This window comes from Clupea harengus, chromosome 25 (genome assembly GCF_900700415.2).
Source record: "Clupea harengus chromosome 25, Ch_v2.0.2, whole genome shotgun sequence".
Classification (NCBI taxonomy): Eukaryota; Metazoa; Chordata; class Actinopteri; order Clupeiformes; family Clupeidae; genus Clupea; species Clupea harengus.
The window spans coordinates 10,527,763-10,553,271 of record NC_045176.1 but is presented as its reverse complement, the minus strand read 5'-3'; the positions used below and the strand labels follow the sequence as shown (position 1 = coordinate 10,553,271).

The following is a 25,509-nucleotide window of genomic DNA, read 5'->3' as shown; positions in this document are numbered from 1 at the left end:
CCTCTCACTGCTCTCAGCGATCCAAGAAATATTATGCATGTTAGAGTATGAGAAGTTCACATCTGTGGCCAGAGGCCAGAGAGAGGGAGCGAAGGTCTCTACATCACGGCTCAATTAAAAAGTTGAATATTGCATGAAATATAGGTCACAAATCATCTACTGATCTATATTTATATATATACACTCCGTAGATTATAAGATGACTGGTAGCTTAGGTAGGAACTGTGAGAGTATTGTAGTGCTGTTCTTCAGTCACTTTAACTTGGGAGCAGGACTGGGCTTGCCTTCCTCTCCAGAGGATCCCAAGTTCTTCAAAGATTTTACCTTACAGTGACACCAACTTGTGCTTTCTCTGTTTCAGCTGTCTATACAGTATATAGTGTACTGCTGTGAATGCTATGAATCTTTGGCCACCTAATGCTTTCAAGATAGCACACATGGTGATAGCCTAATGTTTACAAAAAAGATGCAAATTATGTCCAAATATGCCACACTGTTTGCATTGCTTTTCTGCTGCATAATTCATCAATGAGCACCGAAACAGCGCTCAAAACTCGCCCTTTCGTGATATCAAAATGGGTCGCTGTTTTTACTCGTAGCACATTCTGTTTCTTTTCTTGAATACTTTTCACTCAGTGTGTGATCTGTACTCATGACAGGCAGAGACACAAATGAACACAAGGGTTGTTTGTATGTCCAATTGCTAGCATGGCTATAGCAAAACCATCATTCCCATCTTTCATATCCAGCATAGGCTTTCTTTAAATTGGATTGTTGTGTGTCATGCTATTATGTTGCCAGTCCTCCTGATGAAATGTGATTTGTGTTACCACTCCTTTCACCAACTGCAAAAACGTCAAGAGTATGTAGTCTGATGATTAATATAAAACAGTCCACAGTATTCTGCGCAGCAAAGCTGTGGTATTACAAGCACCACACAACAATATAAGCAAATTGTTATCTATTTAAAGCAGCAATAAGTAGTTCTGTTCCAAAACAAGGAAGCTAACTACCTAAAAGGCATCCAAAAATCTTGCAAACACCATCAACAGACCAGTTGGCACTGATAGAAGCTTGCCAACACACTAACTGGTGTCTTCTGGCAGTATAGTTGGCAATGTCATGCTGTGAAAGCTTTTATGCCATTTTTGCAGGGTGTTCCAGCCTGGAACACATAACTAAATAGTGCATATTCTGGATGTCTAGTGGGAAAGGTGTTTATCTGTGGGAGAGGTGTTTATCTGTCCTTCACATGACCATATGCTATCAAAATTAATTTGAGGATGGTACCAAAACTAGTTGCCTATAAAACCATACCTCAAAAAGTGTCAAATTGTTGCATAATGTTGCTTTAACTTCACAGAAATGGTTTACAGAAACCTGAAGAATGCCTTGGATTCAAAACAAACTCCATACCTTAGAACATGAAGCCTACTCCTCTTTGGAATGTTTAGTAAATAATTAACTTGTTTGAAAATGAAGTTGCAGGCCGTGTTTGTAATCCAACACGCTTTTTGTCAAATTCAGCGAATTGCTCCTCACGGTTCTTTGTAAATTGGAAGCAAACATAGTGGTTTGGATCAAGCCATACACTATTCCAGCCAATCAATACGTTGCTTCAGGAGAATGGATGAGAGGGATGTAGATTTGATTAGCTGTTGAGCTCAAATGTCAACAACCTGTCACCAGAATCGCAGACTGTACCTTTAAATTAAGTGACATAATAGAATGGACAGTATAATACATTTGTTGAAAAAGATTTGTACCTTTATTTAATTGGTAAAAATGGCTTAAAATTGAAGTGGACAATTAATGAATGACTATCATCTCTGCTCAGTATTCTTTTTTAGCGAAGTTCAGTGTTGGCCAAAACGTTTCATTCCAGTTTTCCCTTTTACAAAAACATCAGTGGATGTTGTTAGAGAAACGACATATAGTTTCTTTCAGCAGGCCTATTTTTGTCTGATTTGTGAGAATATATTTTCATCATTTAGTCATCATTTAGCCTTTCCAAAATAATAATTGAATATTTGACCCCTCAACACCCTCAAAGAAAATGTGAGATTGACTGCGTTCATTGTCAGCGTTGAGCAATTTGAGTCCTTCGTGAGTACATTTGTGCTGAAGAGAGCTGTGAAGGCTTCACTTGCTGTCAGACTGAGAGCCGTGAGGGCACTGCCTAATCACCAGCAGCGAGTGTCGGCGTGTTCAGCTGCTGGGGACTGACTGCAGAGAGACCCTTAGTCTATAGAAATATAATAAGCAGGATAATGTATAGTCCGGCGGTCATTATCTAAAAATAAACCCCTTCATATATCCCTTCACTATACATTATCCCTTACATATTCCATGTCACTTACCCTTTCCCATTTTTAAGATTACAAGACCATGCATCTTCAGAACCAACCAGCATGCATGGTTCATCATCCTGGCCTCAAACATGTGTGCTCAAATGTGTTCTTACCACAGAATGCATTCAGCATCTATAAAGCAGTTTTCTAAATACGATGTAAACCCTGAGACCTGCCCTTGATTGAACCTTGACACCTGGCTGGCTTGTCTGGTTGGTCAAACTGGGCAGTATCCACATACAGTATGGGGCTGGGTCCTGACAAATCTTGTCAAAGATGAGGTCCAACAGTTCATCCCCGTAATCTGTTATACAATACAACAACAAGAAAATTAGATAGATTAAATAGAAATAGATAAACAAAATCCAGTGACCCTCTTGTAGTGTTGCACATTTTTCACTTTTGAGTATTTATATTATTTGTATTATTCTATTTATTATGTCGCCCATTTAAAGACAAAAGTTATTTTATATGTTATTTATTTTTTGCTTGTTGTATAATGGCTGTCAATACATTGTTTGAGTTCAATAAAGCCTGTGACACCCACAGAAGGTTGGATAATGTTTTCACTGGCTTTGCTGTGCATTCTCCCTTCTTGTCTTATGGGAAGTTCCCTCTAAATAGTGGCTCATCGGCCGATGTTCTTGCTTGGGGACCCTTAGTACTTTCGTTGAAGTGTAGGGCTGCCAGATAGAGTCTTTAGAGGAGAAATAATACTTACATGGTAAAGAGCTTGTCTGTATATTTGTTTTTTTAAATAAATTATATGTAGACTCCATATTGTACATTAAAAAACATCTGACAGACCATTATCCTTGCACTTCAATGCATACAACATGGAGTAAAAACAAATAAATCTCTCATAAGCATTTGAAGAAATGTATCCCATTTGACCTACTATCATACTGTTTCACAACACAGTGGTCCCAGAGTCACGTTTATTTGAATTCTGCACAAGTTGAAGTACAATAACATTGACATACTATGCTGCCCCACTTGCATTTTTCACAGAAATCCCTATCAAATAATCATACAGTAAGAAGTATTTTTGCTGGAATATGTCCAAAACCTTAAACTTACCCACAGTGACAGTGAAGTGAAGTTTTGGTAACTTCAGGTGAGTCTTTAGACTATGTTCAGACTGAATGGCTCGCTGAATCACATCTTTTTTGACATATACAGCCTAGCCTTAACAAACTGGCTGAGTCGTCTTTTTTTTGGCTGGTAGGCACACCAGATACTCAAATCTATGTGCAGAAGCACTACAAAAGTGTCCTTGTCATAATATGGCCCCTTCAATGCACAGTTTGCTTGATATTATTTACTTTTTTCACAGCACAGTGTAGTTCGTCCATCCAATACACAGGCAGGAGGCAGAATATCACTGCACACTATAATGTTTAGCATATTGACACCCCCCCAAAAATATTTCATACATCAGAGGAAATGCATTCCTTAGAAAAACTCATTTTTTTTAGGTATTTTTTGAGTCCATCCTTGTATGTGTCAGTGTGGACAGTGTGAAAGGTAATCACAGGGATCTTGTGCAGTGTGAGGTTGGGCAGGACAAATCTAATCTGCCAGCCTACAGCTTACTGCTGACCAAACAGAAAAGCACACATTGTAATGCCATGGTAAGAAACTGATTGTTGTCTGGCGGGTGATGATCTTAATTTTGGCAGCGATAACTTTTAACCAAAATCCATGCCTGCTTGTTGATGATTTTAGTTTTTCATGATAATGGTGCTGTGAAGTTATCGACAAGTAGTCAAAAAAAAAAGTCGACAGAAAAGACCATGACAAAATATCTTTATTTTTCCTTTATTTTTTACTTAACTCCAGTAGGAATGTCTGAATTACAGTACCCTTATGATGAAATGACATGTCGCTAACCGGTGACAAATGTGCGTAACTTAACGCTAGACTAAAAATATGGTTACATTAATAGAGCCTCACATACACAGCCTGTGATTTGTCATGTAATTATGGACTCTTTCGTCCCACCTTGCCATTAGGACAAAGATGTCACAGCGTCAGGCTAGGAGTAGCTAAAAGCCTCCACCCACCTCTGGACTGCACAGAATACCTAACCCTAACCCCTAAGAAATGCACAGCTCTCTCTCTTGCTCTTGAGTTGTGTTGTGTCCGTCATGCTCTGTATGTCTGTGTGGATGGAATGGCTTCCTGACTTGACTGGGCAGAGTAGGAATTTCACCAACAGCACTAACCCTAGGAGTGAAAAAAATATTGACCTACCTGCCCAATTGTCATTATTTGGATGTTACGGCAAACTACCATATTTGTATGGATGGCTTCAGTTTCAGTAACCTCTACATGCATTTATGAGTCATATGGTTTGTGTAGGATGTAGGTGAAGTGAAAACATTTACATTTCATTTACATTTAGTCATTTAACAGACGCTTTTGTCCAAAGCGACGTACAAGGGACAGAACAGTCTAGCTAAGAGCAATAAAAACCTGGTGTAACAATAAATACTACTTTACATAAGAAATAGAAAAACGACATAGAAAGAAAAAGAAGTGCAGGAATGTAACTGCTGAAGTGCAAGTTAAGCACTAGTCAAGGTGCCAGTTAGGAAGGGAGGTGCTCTCTGAAGAGTTGGGTCTTCAAAAGCTTCTTGAAGGTAGAGAGGGACGCCCCTGCTCTGGTAGTGCTAGGCAGTTCGTTCGTGGAACTACAAATAAGAATAGTCTGGATTGCCGTGCTTGCACAGACGGCAGTGCCAAACGACGCTCACTAGATGAGTGCTGCGTCCTGTGTGTAACATTTGCCCTCACAAGAGCATTTAGGTAGGTGGGAGCAGAACCAGCAAGCACTCTGTAGGCAAGCATAAGTGACTTGAACTTATGGTGAAAAGTGGAAAGTGAAAAGATGGACATTGCCTCCAAATATACACTTAAAGCATATGGCCTTGTTCTTAAATGTCAAAAAATGTCAGAAATCTAATTAAAGACTTTTGAGCCCCAAAGCTACATCAGTGCCGAATAGCATTGCAAGTATTGAGGGTTTGAAGGGTTTGTTGAGTAATTTGAGTCACTTCTGGTTTGCACTCATGCTAGAAAGGCCATGACATGAAATAACAGAACTGAGTGCTATGGGCTGTAATTCATTTATGCACAATGCATCCCAAATGACACATATTTTCACATTGAAAGAATAATCATAACATATCATTCAAAGGAGTTTGAGTTCATTCTGTGTGGCATGACAAACTTGGTTGCAGACAGAAAGGCCTTTGCAAGGAGGCTACATTTAATTGTTTTTCAGTCCAGTTAACACTTTCAATCTCTTGGCACATAGGACGCCAACAGTGTGTCACTGATGACTCGTCTTTTAATGAGACAGATCATTGTAATTCAGAATAGCTGCGGTTAATACATTATTCATTATTTTCCCTTCTGTCATGGCTGCCATTTTTATTAGAATGAATTACTTTCACAGAGTGATTAAAGAGAAAAAGAAAGCTTGACAACTGCCATTTTTCCCTCAGCACATTTCTCATTGATTGCTTCTTGTGATGTGGGAGGTGTTTGCCATTGTTCTGGTGAGAAGTTCAGTAGAAGGTCTGAAGGTCTGCATTGACTCATATAGTCAATAACATCAGTGTCTGCTAAAGGCTTCAGGGATTCTGCTGGCTATGCTAACATCGATTTGACTGCCACCCAAAGCTCAGCATCCTAGAAGTATGTTCTTCAAGTTAGAATGAAGGTGTCTTAGGACAATACAAAAAAAAAGATGGCAATTGTTTGGCGAATATGCTGATAGAGAAGCTTGATTTTTTTTTCATGATGCAGCTCCTTGGCACTTATTGTGAACGCTTGATTCAAAGAGAACAGGAAGCTGTTTGATATGATTTAGTTGGGATCAGAACACCTCCCTCCCATCAAAGACCCTAGCCTTCGAGTGAAAGCATGTTTCTAGATTGCAATCGTTCACCAAGGCCTCATGATATTGGGAGGATGTGATTTATTCAGGTCAGTAACAGCATAGTTCTACCACTAATTTAAATCGCCCTCAGCAGGGTACTGCAGGAATAGCTGTAGAGTAGACTATATAAATAATGCTTGAATTATTTACAATTGAAGAGGGAACGAATCAAACAGGTTTGTCTTTTGTTAATGCTCCACTGAATAGATGGCGCAGAATGTTGGAACAGCAGATGCAAGACAGAAAAAACAGTTGTTTCTGAAATGCATTTTGTTTGTTTGAGAGAAAGCAAAAAAGTTCCCGAAGTGGAAGATCTTGATGCTTTGTGATTTCTTCAGAGTACAGTAATCTACTGTTTTGTAGATTTTGTGTTTGTAGTGAATGCAAATTGAAATCATTTAGACCCAGTAAAACGTGAAAAAAACTGTAATCAAGCATTTCAATGGCAAATGTTGTGACTGAAATACCAGTAGTGTTAGACGTCATCTAGTTAAAAGTTTAGTGTAGATTTTGTAAAACGTTATAGCTTATTCATTTGCAAATTTAGGAAGCATTACAACAGTATCTAGACTGCTGTGAATCAAGACCTAGTTCAGATCTATTTTCACTGTTTGTAGTGCACATGAGTCGATACATTTGGTACCATTCAAGCATCTCAGCAGGACTATTAAATGACATTCAGTGTTTTAATGCTGTGAAAAAAACACAAAGAAAAAAATAGGAATTTGAACAAGACTCCCCTGAGGTGGGTAGATGCTGTGGGACACTGAATGGTCTGCAAGCATACAGATTAGTGCTGTCAATCGATACAAAAAAACAATTAATTGCACAATTTGCTGTGTTTAATTGCGATTAATCACTTTTTTTCTTCTTAAGACTGAAGCTGGTAATATTGGATTTTTAATGTCAAATCACAGAATTAGTGTAGAATGAATACAAAGGAAGAATAGTTAAGCAGAGAAGAAAAAGATGGACTTTTGGGAAGGGAGATACTTTAGAGGGAGCTAGTGACTATGTCAGCCGGTCTGTAATTTGAATGTGGCGTGCAGCCCGTTGTGTTCGTTGTAAGTTGAAATGCTCAATGTCAGTGAAGATGATGACATGATGATTATGAGTTTAACAGCAGAGATTAAAAATAATTTTCAATTTCTTACTGAAGCACTTAGGTACTCGCATGCTTCTCTTTCGAGTGCAAGGAGGAACAGTTTATCCCATTATCAGCCATCAATCAATTTGACTCTTAAGCAGAGATTTAGTTGGCATTGCTAAACAGAGGAAGCCAATTTATAATTTGCTATTTTAGTGAGGTTGCTGAATCGCAACCAGTGAAATACCCTTCCCTTTACAAGTTTATACAAGCACTTACAGTGGCCGTCAAATGCCACAAAAACGCGAAAAGCCCTATCTCTAGCCGGTGTTTTGGTTTGTCTGTTCTGGTTTACTGTAGAAACATGGTGGCGCAACATGGTGGATTCCGTGGAAGAGGACCCATTCCCCACGTAGATACAAAGAGCTAAGAAAAACACGATTTAGTTAGTTAGTTAGTTACAGGTAATTAACACTAAAGATAACATAATTATGAAAACTATATTCCATTTCTACTAATAGATGCCACTAAAAACTACACACTGTACCTTTAAAAGTTGTTGAGTTGAGTTGAGTTGAGTTGAGTTGAGTTGAGTTGAGTTGAGTTGAGTTGAGTTGAGTTGAGTTGAGTTGAGTTGATCGGAACTTGTTATAGTGAAGTGTGTATTCATGTAATTGTGTGTTATCTTGCCCATCCATGGCCGACAAAGGTTTATAGAATATCTCTGGCTTTGTTTCAGAGCATAGAATTCTTTGTTTTTGTGACTTTAAACAGCTGTTAACCCTGGAACCAAGCTAAGAGGGAACACTATGATGAGTATGGGACATGTTTGTGCTGACAGGTAGGGCAGCAATTTCAGGATAATGCCCCAGACTATGAGGCCAGATAATGACATTTTAGCTGTCCAGGTCAGTCGAAGTTGAATACAGACATTCTTGGTCTCCAGGGCTGATGTTTCCGAGTACTAGGTGACTGCAGTATGTACATTTCATTGAATTAAAAGGCACGCTTTTTTCAGTATTACCCAGTTTTACCCTCCCCTTTGTCACACATAGACATGCGCTCAGTCAAATCACAGTTGCCGGGATACTTTAAGCCCTGAAAAGAATGTTACAAGAAAGGCCTCATAATCAGAAGACAATGACCTTTGCAGTAGATTTAACTGAGGCTATTCTGTGTCATGAATTAAATAATTTATTTAACAAAATAGGTAACCACGTTAGTATTAATTAAAACAGAAATTAACAGCTGTTCTTACACTGTCATTTTCCCTATAGAACATATACAGTGTAAAGGATATACAGTATAGAGTATACAAATGTACCGTCTCCAACCGCTAAATTGAATTGTTGTTGAAGTCTGGGATTTTTTGCTTTGACACAACCTATGCTAAACATCTTTTCCCAACTTGAAACAGATGTCAGGGGAGTTGTAAGGCTTTTTCTTTGACAGCAGTTCACTGGGAGAACATTTATGGGGTTTGAATATTTAATTATTGATGGAATACTCTGTTTTTTTTTCTGTGTTGCCAAACAACTTCTACGACCCACGGAAAGGAACATCTTAATTGGTCTGCATGCTGCCATCATGGAAACAGTGGATGCGATCTATGGTATTCATCCAATTACAGGACAAATGTCACAGCTTCTCTCCTCCACACTCAATTGAGCAGAACAGTGAGATTTGTCCACACACTCATTCTGTCACACGCTCCTGTGATGTTTCATCGTTCCCATGGTTTTTGAACGCTTCCACATGAAGGCATTGAATTTTTATGACACACATTACTGGCCCTATGTGCACACAGGCAAAGTAGGTCATTTGCGAGGTGTGTGCACTCTTCACTTCTCAGTAGGTTGCCCTCCTTCTTCAAAACATGGATTCCCTGAGTGCTCTCTTAAAACTATAATATTAGTCTTTGCCTAAAACCAATCCAGTGTGCATAATATTAAGTGGATATGCATTAATGTCTTACTTCAGCAAATCATGTAGTACAAAATGATTTATGAAAACCATGGAGCGCTGAGTGATTTTAAATGCATTCAAATACACCTAGGAGATCATTGGCAATGATGTGAAACCAGTCAGATGTTTACTCTTACCAAAAGCCGAAGTCCCTGTCGGAAATGTTTACGGCTGTGGTTGCCAGGAAAAGTGAGTTTGGCTCATTTAGGGCTGTATTTTCTTGGCGGCACACAAGGAACACCTGAGCATGTCCCCAGTCAGACTGATCAAATTACATCCACCACACTGGCACAGGCTGTTTATCGTGGCAGATACTCATTGAGACAAATTCAAGAAGTTGTGTGTGTGTGTTTATTTGTGTATGTGTGGGTGGGTGAACCTGTGTGTGTGAGTGCCTGTGTGTGTGATCAAGATGGTGCAGCAGGCCAAAGTGATTCTGAGAAAGACCTTGGGCGATGTCAGCATGCCCCGATGTTTACGCCTCGCATCCATTGGCCTAATCAGGGAGATAATTGTTTGTTATCTCACAGCAGTTGCTAAACATAAAGAAATGAAAGTGCTGGCCAGAATCAGATGGTTGAGTAATTGACCACAACCTCAAAAGTAGCTCGACGTCTTCAAAAAACTGCAAGCGCACAGGCAGGCACTAACTGACATCCTTTGTGCCTTCCAGATACAGTGTGTGCACAGAAGCCACAAATGCCATCCATTAGATCAGGCACCTTAGAGGCATGAAAAATGTCACTTTTGATTTTGCGCTCCCTGACTTTCTTACACACTGTGCTTAAAACCGGGCCGCTCAAGGGGATAGCCGTTAGCAGGCCATTCTTGTATACTGTCCTTTGAGCCCCTGCAACATGACTTTAGCCTCACCAAGCCCAGAGAGTATACTGCAGGGTCAAGGCTATGGGAGGAAAAACAAAGTCCCTGGTGGTCCTGATAGAGAAAACACACACACACACACACACACACACACACACACACACACACACACACACACACACACACACACACACACACACACACACATAAGTGGCAATGACCTTGGATCTAGTTAAGGTCACTGGCTGTTACATGAGCACAGTTCACCCTTTTGGCTCATACAGTTCATCCCCCCTTTTTTAAGGCCATTCAAATTAGCCGTGAGTCATGGCAGATTACACAAAATGTAGGTAGTGTCCGTGATGATGCAAACATTTCCCTGCATATACATTTAACACTGCACTATGGAAATGATGAGTTAGACACAGCGCACATTCCAAAACAGTACAAAATCACACAGGGAGTTAGGTGGCTTAAGGTGATTGTATTTTCATGGATTTTGTGATCTGTTTCAATGAATCCATTCATTGTATAAATGGACAATGAAACAGTTTGCATGGTACTGATATAAGTGCTGTGTAAACCCAAGAGAACCTCTTCATGATGACACTGAGAAGATAAAACCATCCTAGCGTTATGCTAAGTGAGCACTGAGAGCTAACAGCTGGCCCAATTTCAATGGCATGCCAGCTAAGCCTTTTCATTCTTCTGCAAACTGAGTCAATTAAATTGTTATCCAAATTATTTTTTGCCAAAGGAAAACAAATGTCCTGCTCAGTGACCTAAATAAGTAAGGGATAATGTACACAGCCAGCTGGTCATTATCACAAAGTAAACTCAGGCAATCAGGACTCGTGTTGTGCGATGATGACCCACTACATGTACTTTGTGACTTATATTACACTGTTTTATTATGTATTATGTTAATAGTTTTGCATTGTGCTGTCAAACTGCATAGTAAGCAATGAAGGAAACACTGGATGCCTGTGGAGTTATACAGATCACTGGCCTGTGCAGTTATACAGATCACTGGTCATTATTTAGAAATAATTGACTGCCACATCCCTCAATTGACCAATCAAATTGAATATTTCTTAAAGCTGTGTTATATAGCTGATTACAATAATAGCCTGAAACTCATACTGTAAATCTTTCTTCATGTGTTCCATGTGTTCTTCATACAAGCAAGATGTAATTTAAGTGTGCTTATTCAGCATTTTGGTTTTTAGGCCCTGTATCTTCCGGTCTGAAATTAATTTTTGTTGAAGATTCATGTTTATGAACCCTCTAGAGAACATTTATTCTCATGATTAATTGGAGGCACAAGTTGGATTTAACCTTCAATGTGCACAGTGAAATGGTTTCCATATTTAGAATACAATATGATGTGTTGTGGTTTTGAAGGATGGGTTCACATAGTACAATGACAGTTATTTTCGATAGCCACTGCCTTACACTGGCTTATACGCTGCTGACTATATCAGCTGCAATGAGAGACATCTGTGGCAGTGACTTTACATTAATTCACATTTGTAACACAAAAGTGTCTAAGCCCTTTCTGAGAGTCAGCTCTTTCCATCATTTACATGCACAAAACACCCAGTATTTAGAAAAGCAGCTGTGAAATACTTGTACTTATCATTTAGCCTGAAAGTCGTGTTCAGCGTTTTCTCGAACCTACATCATCACCTCATTTGCTTCATTTGAAGGTACAATCAGTATTAAATAGATCAGAAGAAGGGACAACATTCAAAAGACCACAACATGTATAGCCGGTCAAAGAGCTATTAGTAATAACCTAGAGACTTAAAGAAAACTATATTAGTTTAGAACAGAAGATACATACTGACACAGATCTTCTGTTGAACTGTTGTACTGCTGAGAGTTCTGTGAAGCTTATTGAATATCCTCGGCTTCAAGGCTTTTCTTTGCAGTTAAACTTTTACTTTAAGGCTTGTTTCACAGTGACAAAAAGGCTAACACATCTGCAGCGTTTTATTTTGATGCTAAAAGAGGAGGTTTTGAAAGGCTTTTTTTGAACAGAGACCTTTTAAAGTGAGTCCCCTGATGGATGAGTAACAAAGGCTTTCCCTTGATGTTTTGCCCCCCCCCCCCCCACACACACACACACCTAGCCCCCATTGAAAAAGAGCCTAACTTGCCATGTTAAATGAGTATGCTGCCATTCTCTGACTTGTAGGAAAACATCAAAGCAGCAATCAACATGTCTTATTTGTGTCATCTGTTTTTTCGTACATCCATGTTTTGGGATTTTCTGTTTGACCCCCTGGACTAGCAGGGGCTTGATCTGGTGGAGACACACACTCGGTGTGTCTTCGTATTGTCCATGTGTATGTTCGAATTGCCATCATGATGACAGCTGTGCCCTGATTCATTGCTGTCTTGAAAAGACATGCCAAAGTCACTTAAGCAGTGCGTTATCTCCAGTACATTTCAGTGAGTTGTCCCACTTTCCTCCACTTTCCCATAACTTTAATTCCAAATGTCTGGAAAGCAAGGATAGCAAATCCGACTCAGGTGCGTGACTCCTGAGGAGAGGAATGTTCAGTCCAAACATTTAGCAGGTGTATGTCACAGTTTGAGTATTGATGATAAACTATGTTGTCAAGGCACATGTTCATTCTCTAAACAATAACATAAAAAGACGTACACTTACCTTAAAAAAGAGAAACAGACAGAGAAAGAGAGGATCGATGAAAAACAGCCATACTGATTCCCTGAGGGGGTCAGTATGTACTCAAGGTAGATTATGTCTCATTTCGGTAGTTGTGTTTTGTGACTTACTGTACATGCTCAGTGTGAAAGGGAAAACAGTGGAATTCTCTCATTGTTCAGTTATACAGCTTGTGGATTACCCAAAGAAGATGATTAAATGACAATGTGTCAGCCTTTTTCTAAGGCTTACAGATAGTGACAAATTCCAAGCTTGTGTTCCTCACAACTGTGTATTAAATTAGTCATGGCAATGCAGAGAAGGTCACAACAGAAGCAACGTGCTCTTTTTGCTACAGGTTCGGGATCTTTCAAGAGAGCTCCTCAAACCAAGAGCTTCTGCAGGAGTTTTAATGCCAGAGAAGGAGGGTCAGTTTGCTGACCTACGGTGGATCACATTTAGAAACATTTATTGAATTGTTACTTTATATATTTTATTACCTCGTATATAAAATATTTAATCTGAAATGAAGTGCCTTTAAAAAGACCTCAGCGACATTTAGCAAGAGTTTTTTTGACTGCTTGCTATACTTCATCAGCAACATACATCTCAACTGATGTGGACTTTGTGCTCTAGGAGGAAAACATCTTCATCAGCAAGAGTCTGTAGTCAGTGGAGCTGTAGAGCTGCCATAAGTGTTTATCCTTGAGAAAAGAATGCGTGTCCATGCTATATGGTCGGATGAATCATCATTCCCACAGAGACTGGATTTTTTTGTAAATATACCACACAATCACAAAGCTCAGAATGCAGAGGGACCAATTCCAACAGTAAAGGAAGCTTCTGGTTCCATAATAATGTTTTGTGCCACCTTTTCACAGACACCTTTCAAAAGACATCAGTGTAGGAACATTAGGTCCTTATACAGGGGTACCAAAATAATATAGGTACATTAGCTCTGTGGACAGGCAACAAATACATGTGGGTGGTATTGTGCATTAATGTTAATACTTTCCCCACAAAGGCCATGAAGATATAAGATATATATTTTAGATTTTAAACTATCAATTTGGAACTAGGATTAATTATTAACTTAATAACTACAACCAAATTACCGTATCAATAACTAGTAAAGGTTGAAAGTCTTTGGAGTTCTGAATTGACCGATTGTAAGTCTTACTCTAAGGGCTAGGTCGGGCAAGCTTGGTCGAACAAGTTTGACAGAAACACGGCGACACCAGTTCCGTTTAGCCGGGAGCCACAGTGTGTATTAAATCGTTTCTGGGCGTCAGGCAATATAACTTCAAGAAGCCGGCAAGGACTACAGTATGCGATGATTTATCTCATCTTAGAAATATGTCAGAATCTGTCCTTTTGTTAATCTCTTACGTTACCACAGAAATAAGGAGGTGGCAAACCTTGCCGATGTTGGTGATCTTCCTCTTGACGTTAGCTATAATTTAGACATTAGCTACCTTAAGATGTGACTATATACAATGTAATGTGACTTTACATAGTAATATGACCTTTGAACAGATGTAGGTGTCCTTGTTGATGGTGTTTATGTTAAGCTGATGATGAGGTCTAACGCACAGCTTAATCCACTCTTTACATCGATCAAACTTTTCAAACTGTTTTCGGTTTTGGAAATAGAATTAACACAACGCTTTCCACATGGTCAGGGTATCAAATGTTGCTTTTTTTACAGGTCCCCCAGAGACGTCTTTTAACCAGGTTTAAAATGTCCTTTTTTTTTTATTTCAACACAGACGAGTGAGCCTAGCACATAGCATAACAGGAAAGGGGAAAGTTGACTAAGATTCTGCCGGAGTCCAAACTTGCTCAGCTGTTATTGGAGGACAGAATGAACGAAGGCGGGGCTTAGGAAGGGTCAATAGTAGAGGTTTGCAGCATTCACTCTTGTGCAACATTAAACAGACCAGCATATACAATGAAAAGTATTTACAAAACTATCAAAGTTATACGCATAATATGGTATCTAACTAAATATACCTAACTAATGAGCTAAAGGGGAGTGTGTGTGTGTATGTGAATGAGAGAGAGTGTGTGTGTCGGGTGCGCGCCAGGAAGAATATGTGTTTTTTGTTTTGCCTTAATATTTTCCACGTGCTTGTATGTGCACGGTCGTGAACACACAGGGGAGGTCAGAAACAAAGGAGTGTGTGAAGCAGGAGCTTTGAGTTTCCTCTCTGGGTGCGGGCCTGTGTTTAAGGCCAATGTATGTGTATGTGATTCGTGTAGGACAATGGTGCCAGATTAGTAAAGAGGATGGTTAGTCTGCATTCAAGACCCTGTGTCTGTGTGAACCACAACTAACATCAATAGCAACTAACAGCTACCCAACACCTAACAGCTACCCAATACCTTACCATGAAAATATATCACAACATTAATGGTCAGTGAACCAACCAAATCAATAAATGAACATTGGCAAAAGTTAAGCAGTCCCATGTTTAGCCATGTAAATGATTATACTATGCATAGCTAGATATGCTCAGTTATTATGTTTCCAGTCCTTGGGGGAAAGATGTTGCTTGGTGTGCTGCTTTATTAGCCGATGATTCCGTCGGTCATTGATGAGGTTAGGAAGAGTTGTGGTTCTGATGTCGAATGTTGTGCGGTGTTCTGTGGTCGGAGGAAACCGGTTGCTCTTTGTTCTCTTTGCAGAGTTAACAGTCATCTCTGACTTCTTCGTTACTCCCGTTGCCAAAAAAGATAGCTGGCAGGCTTTGTGTTATTTAGCTGCTGGCGCTAAATAAACTCGTTTACTCTTGGTTAATGATGCCTACTGACACAAAATCTTGGGTAGATTCTTGCATTGCTGCCAGGTCAGGGCTGTGGTTCTGGTGAATTAGTGATTGATTATAATTGAAGCCTCTGCTCTGTTGTTTTCATACATCTAGGAGATAAAAGACTAAATGTAAATAAAAGTGTCACATAACCTTTTTTCAGTTGTCTCATTAATTCATTTCAGTGAAATGTACATTTAATGGTGGATGCTTTTTTGTATGATCCATCACAAGGATGCACAGGGTGACACATGTCAAATGAACACGGTGCCATGGTGTTGTGGCACACTATCAGTGCTGGCTTAACTGGGTTGAACAAATGCCTCCAGCATCTAGCTCCATTGTTTAACTTCACCCAGCATACTAAGTTCATTTCAGTCCATTGAATTGAAATTGTGGCAAGATTAGGGTTAGGCAAGAGACATTTTTAGCTCTATTAAATTAACCTGCTGGATCTGCCCCGAGAGGGTTTGAAATACTGTAATGACCTAAAAATAGGCCTGGACATGGTTTTGCATAGGATAAGGCAGAGTCATGTCAGGTCTTGTTTTTGTGGGTTGAGTTTTAGAAATGTGCCAATTCTAGCTGTTTAATCTAAATAGATCTGGTTGACAGAATTATTCTTTTGCCACTCTGCCCATGTCAACTGAACTGAAGAAGTATGTGTTTAATTGCAGTCTCTTAAAGTGTATTGAGTGATATGGACATAATAACCAAATGCAGAAATGTAGAGGATTTGTGGGGAAATCTAATTTATTACATTTTGCAAAGACTCTCTAAGACGCCGATAAATTGGGCCGTGAAATGAAGAAAATGGAAAAGGAGAACACTCCAGTTCAAAGCTGATGACAGACAGAGGTATTAAAAGAAATGCAAATAACTCCAGGAATAAGAAGCTTTCCAAATCCTCTTTCATGAATGTTTTTCTCCCCTCAAAAATGTTATACGACGTGATAGAATTGGTAAACTCTGAACCTGCTGAGCTTAGTGTAGAATGCAGTTCCTGCCCCAACGCCATGCTCCAAGTGAATGAGTGTTACATAAGTGAAGTTCTTGTAGCTCACTAGTGTAGTGGCAGTGACCACTGCATCCTGTACGTTCTCACAGCTGTGACGGGATGTGAGGTGAAGCACTCTTGTGATGCCAGCCTGACACCTCCGTGCTCCTCTCTGCCACTCCATCAATCTCCCACTGCTGGGATGCATGATGGGCACAGCTGGGGTCGGGAGCTCAGACTTCATCCCTCAAGGCTGGCACATATACATGGGAATTAGTTGCTTTAGGTTTATTAATGTAAAGGTTTTACATTCTTTAGAATATTCAGAATAAATGAGCTCATATTACAATGTTCTCTTGTTCATTATGAAAAAGTACTGCTAAGCTTGTGCTATCCCTTGTTAAGCCCATTAAATTAGTCTGAATTGCTATTGTATTTTTAACAGTAATTAGATTGTTTATTTTATAGAATGACTTTGACCTTTCAGTTGGCAGTGACAGTAAAACATTTTAGCATAACCTCAGGCGTACTGATAGCGGTCTCCACTCAACTTCACTATTGTAGAATTTCTTATGCCACTGTTGCATTTCTAAAATGTGATTTTAATGCTCAGCCTAGTGGGAAGTCATAACAAGCTCAGCAACCAATAACTTATACTCTCAACTTAGACATTACAATTGGTTCATTGATCCTTTTGTCTTTTTATCCCAATGTGTATTATCTTGCTTGGAGATGTTTCTACATGTGCCCTATTTTTGTCTACATCAGATTAGTTCTCTTCACACACAATGTTGCACTCCCTGTTACAAAGGGACTAAAAGCTGACTGTGGAATTCTTTTTAGATCACACTTAGGCATATTATCAGCCGTTCACTCATCCTGTTTGCAACTGAATAGCATAAACCTTAGGGCTGCAAACTTTCATTTCATTACAAAGCTTGTTGTCTATGCCTTTTCACTGGAGGTCCTTTTCAGATACATCTGACTCCGACTCTTGACACAATGAAAAGCACAAAAAAAGCACTCTTTAATCCTAGCTGGCAGCAGAAAACCACTGGAACTAGCAGGTTCCACCAAGGTTAGCAAGCTTTTCTGTTGATCATGTCTTGTTATTCTGACTGCCGCTGTGCACAGCAAAGCGGTCATATGGTTTGTCAGTCTTTTCTTCTTCTTCCCACCAATTTTTGCTTGATGATTTCATATACTGAGACTTCACCAATCCACATGAAACTTGGTATGCTTGTAGCCCCACATGTCTGATATGGAATACACGGTTTGTATCCGTGGGTGTGCATTGCCCTTTGCCCCCTGAAGCGGGGTCGGGTCAAAGCACTTTTTGGGCAATAGTTCGAAAAAACCGTTTTGCCAAAATTCTCAAATGTTTATGGCAAGCTCACCTCTGGGAAGTGCATTACCCTAGCTCATTACGATTCATTTGTGGAGTAGCACCACCTAGTGAATGATGGTCAAAACAAATGTCTGGCATTTCACTAGCCAATATCTTGTGATGTGAAGGTTCAAGCTTCAGAATATTTGGCACCCTGCATCGCTACCACATTCTTTGGATGCACTCCAAATTTCGTGACATTTTCTCCATAGGGGGTGCTGCAACTGACACATTTCAATATCTGAAAAACCACTTAAGCTAAAATGTTGAAATATGGTATGCTTATACTTGGCTACATTTGCTCATATTTTCTGAAGTTCCATTCGGCTGGCTCAAATAATGGCTGTCAATGGCCAGTCACAATGTAGCAGCCAATACATTCTGTCACCTAGTGAAGTAGTCAAATTGTTCAGCCTTTCGCTATATTCTATACCCCTGTCCTGTTATACATGTCAAAGCATTTACTCAAGATTTGCTGTTGTAGTCACAACATACTCTTGATAATAATCTCACATTTTATATATTCATGCATATTTTTCAAAACTGTGAATAAATTCCAAGTACAGTTATACAATGAAGCGTGTATTGTATGTTTATGTATACATGTGCATTTCACAAAATGCTCATATTTAGCTCAAGAATATATCTGTTTTAAAGTCATACTCATCCTCATATTCACTAGTCAGATAGAGATACAAAATCGCAAGATAACACACTTTTCTTGGAACTCAACATAATTTGTTAATTCACTCAATTCTTGCTCATTTTCTCACTTTATGCGGCAGTCATATTACGCAATGCTATGTGCTATGTCTATTTTTTTTGCGACAGTTCTGTATCAGTTACTTGTTACTTGCGAGGTCACTTAAAGGAGTTATAGAATGGACTCCACCTCCAGATGAGGTAGGTGGTAAAGGCTATATTTGTATGACAGGCAGCCAAGGTTGCATTCGAGGAGAAAGGAGAGAGAGGTATGGGACAGCTGGTCGACAATACTGCTTCTATAAAATCTGCTGCTCACCACTGATATGAAGTAAATAATGGAGAGAGGCAAAGCTTACTTCACATTCAGTTCATACACTGATAAATACCACAAGCTCTATAGGAAAACCATTAAAGGCCAGCTGGAACATTATCAACATTATAACCAATTTAGTATACTGTCTACTAAGATGGATCGTGATAACAAGGTCAGGCACACCTTAATCATCTGAATGTAACGATTCGATATAGGCTGAACGATTTGGGAAAATAATCTAATTGCGGTTTTTTACCAAAATATTGCGATTGCGATTTAATATGCGATTTTTTTTTATCCTCTTTTTTTCCCAACAAAACGTAATGAATGATTTAAATATGACCAACACAATATTAAATACATTTAGTGTAAAATATTCTTTCCCACATTTTACATTTTTATTTAACTGCTCATTACAGAAACAAGAACAACAAATCGGGGCTTTGTCACTGTGCATTTAAGTAATTTAAACAAAGTCATTGTAAGTATAAACACTGGGCATGCACTTTTTAAACACTGTGTGCAAGATTTACCATCTTAAAAAAAAAAAAAAAACATTTTATTTATTATTTTTTTTTTTTTAGACCACGTTTTAATCGCGGACGTTGCGGTTAGAAAATCGCGTTTTACCATATCGTGATTTAATCGCAAATGCAATTAATAGTTCAGCCCTAGTTCGATGTGAGATTTTGCTTCATGCTTATTTTCTGTCTTCAAGGAAAGAAGAGTTAAGGGTTATTGCTATTTACTAGGGCTGTCAATAGATAAAAAAAAATTAACTAATTAATCGCACATTTTGAAATTAATGAATCGCGATTAATCGCGATTAAAAGTTTTTTTTCTTCTTAAGACTAAATCTTATAAATTAACGAGTAATCACTTCATACAGCATGTATTTTAGACACTGCTGTTTAATTGTAGCTTTTTTTTTAAACACAATGGTGCCCCTCGACGGTAAATCGTTAGAATTTCCCCTGAAGCAATTCAAATCACCTCAATCAGCCCACTGTCCTCAACTATGTTGATGGGCCGACAGTCACCGGCAACCCAAATGGCAACCTTTTCACGGACTCGTCTAGTTATTTTCCTAGAGAAGTCATGGAGTGTGGGTTGGTGATCATCTAACCTGGGACTGCTTTCTGTCAGGTGCTTTGCATTAAGGTGATAACTTCAAGACGAGCTGCTTCTGTGATAGCTAAATTCAGCTTGACAAATGCTACATACAACTTTAGTTTTGTCGATTGTTCCGTCATTTTGGCTCTTAAACAGAGACTTTCCGCCCCAACAATCCCTCAGCTCTCTCCATGTTCAACTACCACAGTGGTTCACAAACTTTTTCTGTCTTTCCCCACTTTGAACAAGGGGGGCTATTCAAGCCCCACCTGTCCCTCATCGCTCCCATAAAATGGTAGGCCAAGTCTGGCCTGATGTATTTCCCAATCCTCTCCCCACCTCTTCTCCGCCTCGCTTCCTGTCATAACTTCATGTCCTATCCAAATAAAGGCATAAAAAAAAAAAAATTATAATTTTTTTCTTTTTTTTTAAGTTGTGTTAATTGCGTTAAAATATTTTATCGCGTTAATCGCGGCCGCATTAATCGCATAGATTAACGCGTTAACGCTGACAGCCCTACTATTTACATGAAAGGTGCGGTAAAATGCCATAAGGTTAACAACAAAGGTGCCATTCTAAAATCTTGTGTGTCTGTGTCAAGAATTTGATTTGATTTGATGACTTTACTTTTTTCAGGCCCTGGAATATGTAAACAAATGTATAAGTAACAACTGACACAAACAAGCAGAGACAAACATGCAAATAGTAGGAAACACTGGGAAGCTGATCAATGTGATGCTGACATACAGCACCACACACGTGTTAGAACTAAAACTCTAACAAAAAACACGTGTTTTAGGGACACATGAAAAATATGCCTTTAGAGGACTGTATGCCTTGTGTTACAAGAGGAATAGCGACCTTTGAGGCAGAGGTAACTCAAGCTTTGTGCCCTGCCTCTTCTATTATTTTCATATGTCAGGACACCTCAGCAGCCGTCACTTCTCAAATAAAGCCCAGCAGGGTGACTGTCCTGATAAGAAGCGGATCCTGAATGTGCGTTATTCATTATACGACCTCTCTGACAAAAGTAAAATAAAAAAAAGAAAATAGTTGAAGCAATTCAGGCAAATGTCATGGCATAAAACACTTCTTCAGTAATATTCCCCTTAATGAATATGCTTGGAGGTACTCTGGGAAGGCAGAGGAGAAAATGAGACTCTCCTTGTTTTCTGTTACAGGAAGTGCATACAGGGAATGCATGGAGAATGGAACCTGGGCTTTCAGAAGTAATTATTCAAATTGCGAGCCGATTTTGGAAGAGAAGGTGGGTTATGCTTTATGTTTTTTTAATCATGAGCTTCTCACTTATGGCCATCCTCACTAAATAGTTTACCAAAAGAAAAGCCAGTCCAGCATGTTTTAACTTCTGTGGACACATATGTTGTACCAGCGCATAAGGGATCCCCGTACTCGAGTCACCATCTGGGTAGCATGTGACTGATGAGAATTAAAAGTGCATTCATTTTGACTGTAAATAAACCAGATTTGATGTAGTATAAAAGAAAATGCAGAAGGCTATTCCCAGTAATATGCACGAATTACATCACTGTTATAAGCTGCTCATGCAGCCATTACGACAAACCCCAGGCCAAATGATCTGGCTTGCAAATATAATTAGTTTTAGCCTACTTATCACACCATAACCTGGGATTATAGTATATTTATAGCATGTGCTCTATTTATAGATGCTGTTTTTTTCAGAAATGGCCTGTCAGCATCATCTGAATTTAATCTGCATTTAAGTCTAGTCAGGTCAAATCAGTGTATGAGCTGTGTAGCACATACAGCTGTCAGAACCACACTGATACGAAGCTAAAATGTCTATGTGTTTATCTGGAAGAAAGGATCTGTGTGAATTAGTGCTGTTAATCGAAAAAAAAAAATCTAAATAAAAAAAATTTAAAAGAATGAATCGCATAATTTGCTGATTAATTGCAATTAATCGCTTTTTTTCTTCTAAGACTGAAGCCTGTCATAATGGATATTTAAATCTAAAATCACAGAATGAATGTAGAATCGACACAAAGGAAGTATATTTAAATTCAGATACTATTGTTTAATAGCATCTTTTTAACTCTTAACACTGATACTTTAATGTGAACTATAGATTTCCAATAAAACTGTCAAGACCATCCAAATTGACTGTCAGCTTTAAAGGCATATTTAGAGTATGTGTAGCACCTTAAGTGTGCAGGGACCTTTGTTTTGAAATATGGATTGAGACAAAGATGCAGAGAAGAAGGGAGATACTCAAGGGTGTAATCGAGCGTTCGAAATGCGTGCCAGGTATGGGAGCGCCTCTCAGCGTGAGAAGCCCACCTAGCATTAGCCTTCCATTGACACCCATTCATTTAGGCTTTTGTTGACGTCAAATACAGTAACTTGGCTTCTGAAGCGTTCTGTCCCTTTATATAGTTCTTGTTATTTTCTAAAGAAACATAACACTGCATCACTTTCTGACCTCGTAATACAATTTTTTTCTCTCCAATTATATGAAAAATTACATCACGAACTTGTGACATCCAGTTACAAAGGAGAGAGGTAACCATATTGTTTGGATAAGAAGCTCTCGGGGAATCTGAAAAATGTATTTGGCCATCAGTGACATTTTGTTGGATTGTGTTCAATCAATCAATGTGGGCTAATTAAACAGAGCTAGACTGCCGTTTATGTAAAATAACATTTAGCCACAAAAGTAAATATACTTCAAACTGTTAGTCGGGGAAAATGTGTCAAACACTTAGAATCCATACTACTATATCAACCTGATGAAATTACATCTTAATCCATAATCAATCGCGGCTATTCTTTTGGAATCACAAAAATGAACACGTTATTTTGACAGCACTAGTGAAAACACAATGTTAATGATGTAATTGCATATAAATAAAGGCACAATTATATTTTGTTATCCAAGTTAATAGATGATTATGTGAATGAATTAAGTGTTTTTTGTTTTTTTTCATTCAATCTCATTATAATTACTATGCGATAATGAATGACATTGGAATTGTGCCTAGTGCATACTGCCAACTATACAACATAGCTTCTCGGGCCCCAGCCTCTGATTAGGTAGTCTTTTCTTTTTTCTCAGCCTGAATGATTTTGTTTGTGCACGTTGAGAGAACCACCCACAGGGAATCAGAGGAAAATGATCTAGTCTATGTTCATATTTGTATGTCACCTGTTATAATAACAGGTTGTGAAAATGTAACAGTGTGTGAATGTGTAAGTTAACCTCAGTTTTTATATGACATGGACTTTTGGTACTTTGCTCTGGGATCAATTTAGGGTCAATAATATTTTGAGCTGCAGACATATAATTTGCACATGTGTGTTGGGCAGACACACACATTTCCTACCCTATGCGACACTGGAGTTACAAGCTTGCGACACTTGTAAAGGTCCAGTATTTAGCAGACTCTTTTATCCAAAGTGACTTACGTAGGCATTCGGCCGTGGCCAGGAGCTGATGGCTTATAATTTGAGCTCACACATTTAGATGTGTGCATGCATTCGTTTTTCACAGGCACACAAAAGGTGAAGGCTTTGAAATGATCTCTGAACATAATTTTACAAGCTCACAATATTATTGAGCCTAATTTGATCCAATACTTTGCTAGCAATGTGGATATTAATCTACCTTTGAAATTGTGGAAGAAGCCTGAGCTCTTGGTAGCATATTTTTCTCACTTTTTTAAGATGACCTGTGTTATTCCTGCAGCTGTCTCTCGAATTTCTAATTGCATGTTGAGATCAAAAAATAGTAAATAGATGTACATCCTGCCCTATGTTTCTTCTACCCTCAGAGAAAGTATCCCATGCACTACAAGATTGCTTTAATCATTAACTACCTTGGTCATTGTATATCTGTGGGAGCTTTAGTCGTGGCCTTCATACTGTTCCTCTGCTTAAGGCAAGTTTATATCTGTTTTTTTTTATGTTTACTGATTCTGGAAGATGATACAAATATTCAATTATTGTAATGAAGACAATTATCCAACATCTTAAGTATTTCTAGATTCATTCATGTACCCAGTTAGTGACATAATACATCTGCTATTAGTTTGTAAAATGTATTTGCATGTCTTATATTCATATAAGTATGTTTGATGCATGACAGATATTACTGCTCTTGTTTCTGAGATAGTCGTTCATTACACATTACTCAAGCTCCAGAGCGTTTATTTGGACTTGGGCTGTTTTCCTTCTTGCATTTATGCATATTCTTAACTCATTTCAGGAATGCAAAAGAGGAAACTGACTCATCATATGCATAGCTGAATGTTCTATTTTCTTTTCATCTCTAACTCCAGGAGTATTAGATGCCTTCGCAACATAATCCACTGGAATCTAATCACCACCTTCATATTAAGGAATGTTATGTGGTTTCTGCTCCAGCTGATTGATCATAATATTCATGAAAGCAATGAGGTAACAGTTTGTATGCTGTTAGTATTTGTTATTCTGTTGTGGAATGTATCTTCTCATAACACCTCTACCTTAACACTGCTCAATTTCATAGGAGTATATTATCTTTTCTAAAGCTAAGCCTCAGAAAGCCAAGAGTCAGATTTTCTAAGCTTTCACCTTGTCCTGAAGATAATACCACGATAAGTAGTTATACTTCAATCCAATGAAATGTATTGAGGATGTGTATCTAGTAACATTGAAGCAGTACAGTTATGAGTTAGGTTTATATCTAGTATAAATCAATCACAGTTAATTAATGTTATGACTGTATGTATTCCTTCTTCCAGCCATGGTGCCGTCTTATAACAACAATCTATAACTACTTTGTGGTGACCAACTTCTTCTGGATGTTTGTTGAAGGCTGTTACCTCCACACTGCAATAGTGATGACTTACTCCACAGATAAGCTCAAGAAGTGGGTGTTCCTGTTTATTGGCTGGTGTAAGTAGGCAGCATGTTTATACCTTTGTGGTTGATTGCTGTTTTTAATGGTCCACCCAAAAATAGACACATACACACACACACACACACACACACACACACACACACACACACACACACACACACACACACACACACACACACACGCACACACACACGCACACACACACACAGACATATCCATAAACCTATAGTGATGCAGCCAATCAAAAGAAATGTTATTGCCCAGTGATCTCCATGACATGGATGAAGCTGTCCTCAGCATCATTGTTGCATTATTGAGTAGGAGGCAGGGGGACAAAGCTAACCAGAGTCATTGGAATGCATTGCCCACTGCACACTAAATGTAATAATTACGCTGAAAAGGTGTTCCATTACCAACCCTAAGGAATTAGTGGTATCAGACTTTTTTAATTAAT

General features: G+C 38.7%; 1 protein-coding gene across 3 annotated transcripts in view; it reads left to right on the top strand.

Moving 5' to 3' along the window:
- The window catches only part of LOC105900533 (corticotropin-releasing factor receptor 2), a 62,446-nt gene that overhangs the window by 16,731 nt on the left and 20,206 nt on the right, over positions 1 to 25,509 (top strand). For all 3 annotated transcript variants that reach the window (XM_031562892.2, XM_042703707.1, XM_012827854.2), the window contains 4 exons: positions 21,355 to 21,440; positions 23,986 to 24,092; positions 24,493 to 24,610; positions 24,937 to 25,090. In XM_031562892.2, coding sequence (XP_031418752.1) covers positions 21,355 to 21,440; positions 23,986 to 24,092; positions 24,493 to 24,610; positions 24,937 to 25,090 — 465 coding nt within the window. The remainder of the gene's footprint in view (positions 1 to 21,354; positions 21,441 to 23,985; positions 24,093 to 24,492; positions 24,611 to 24,936; positions 25,091 to 25,509) is intronic.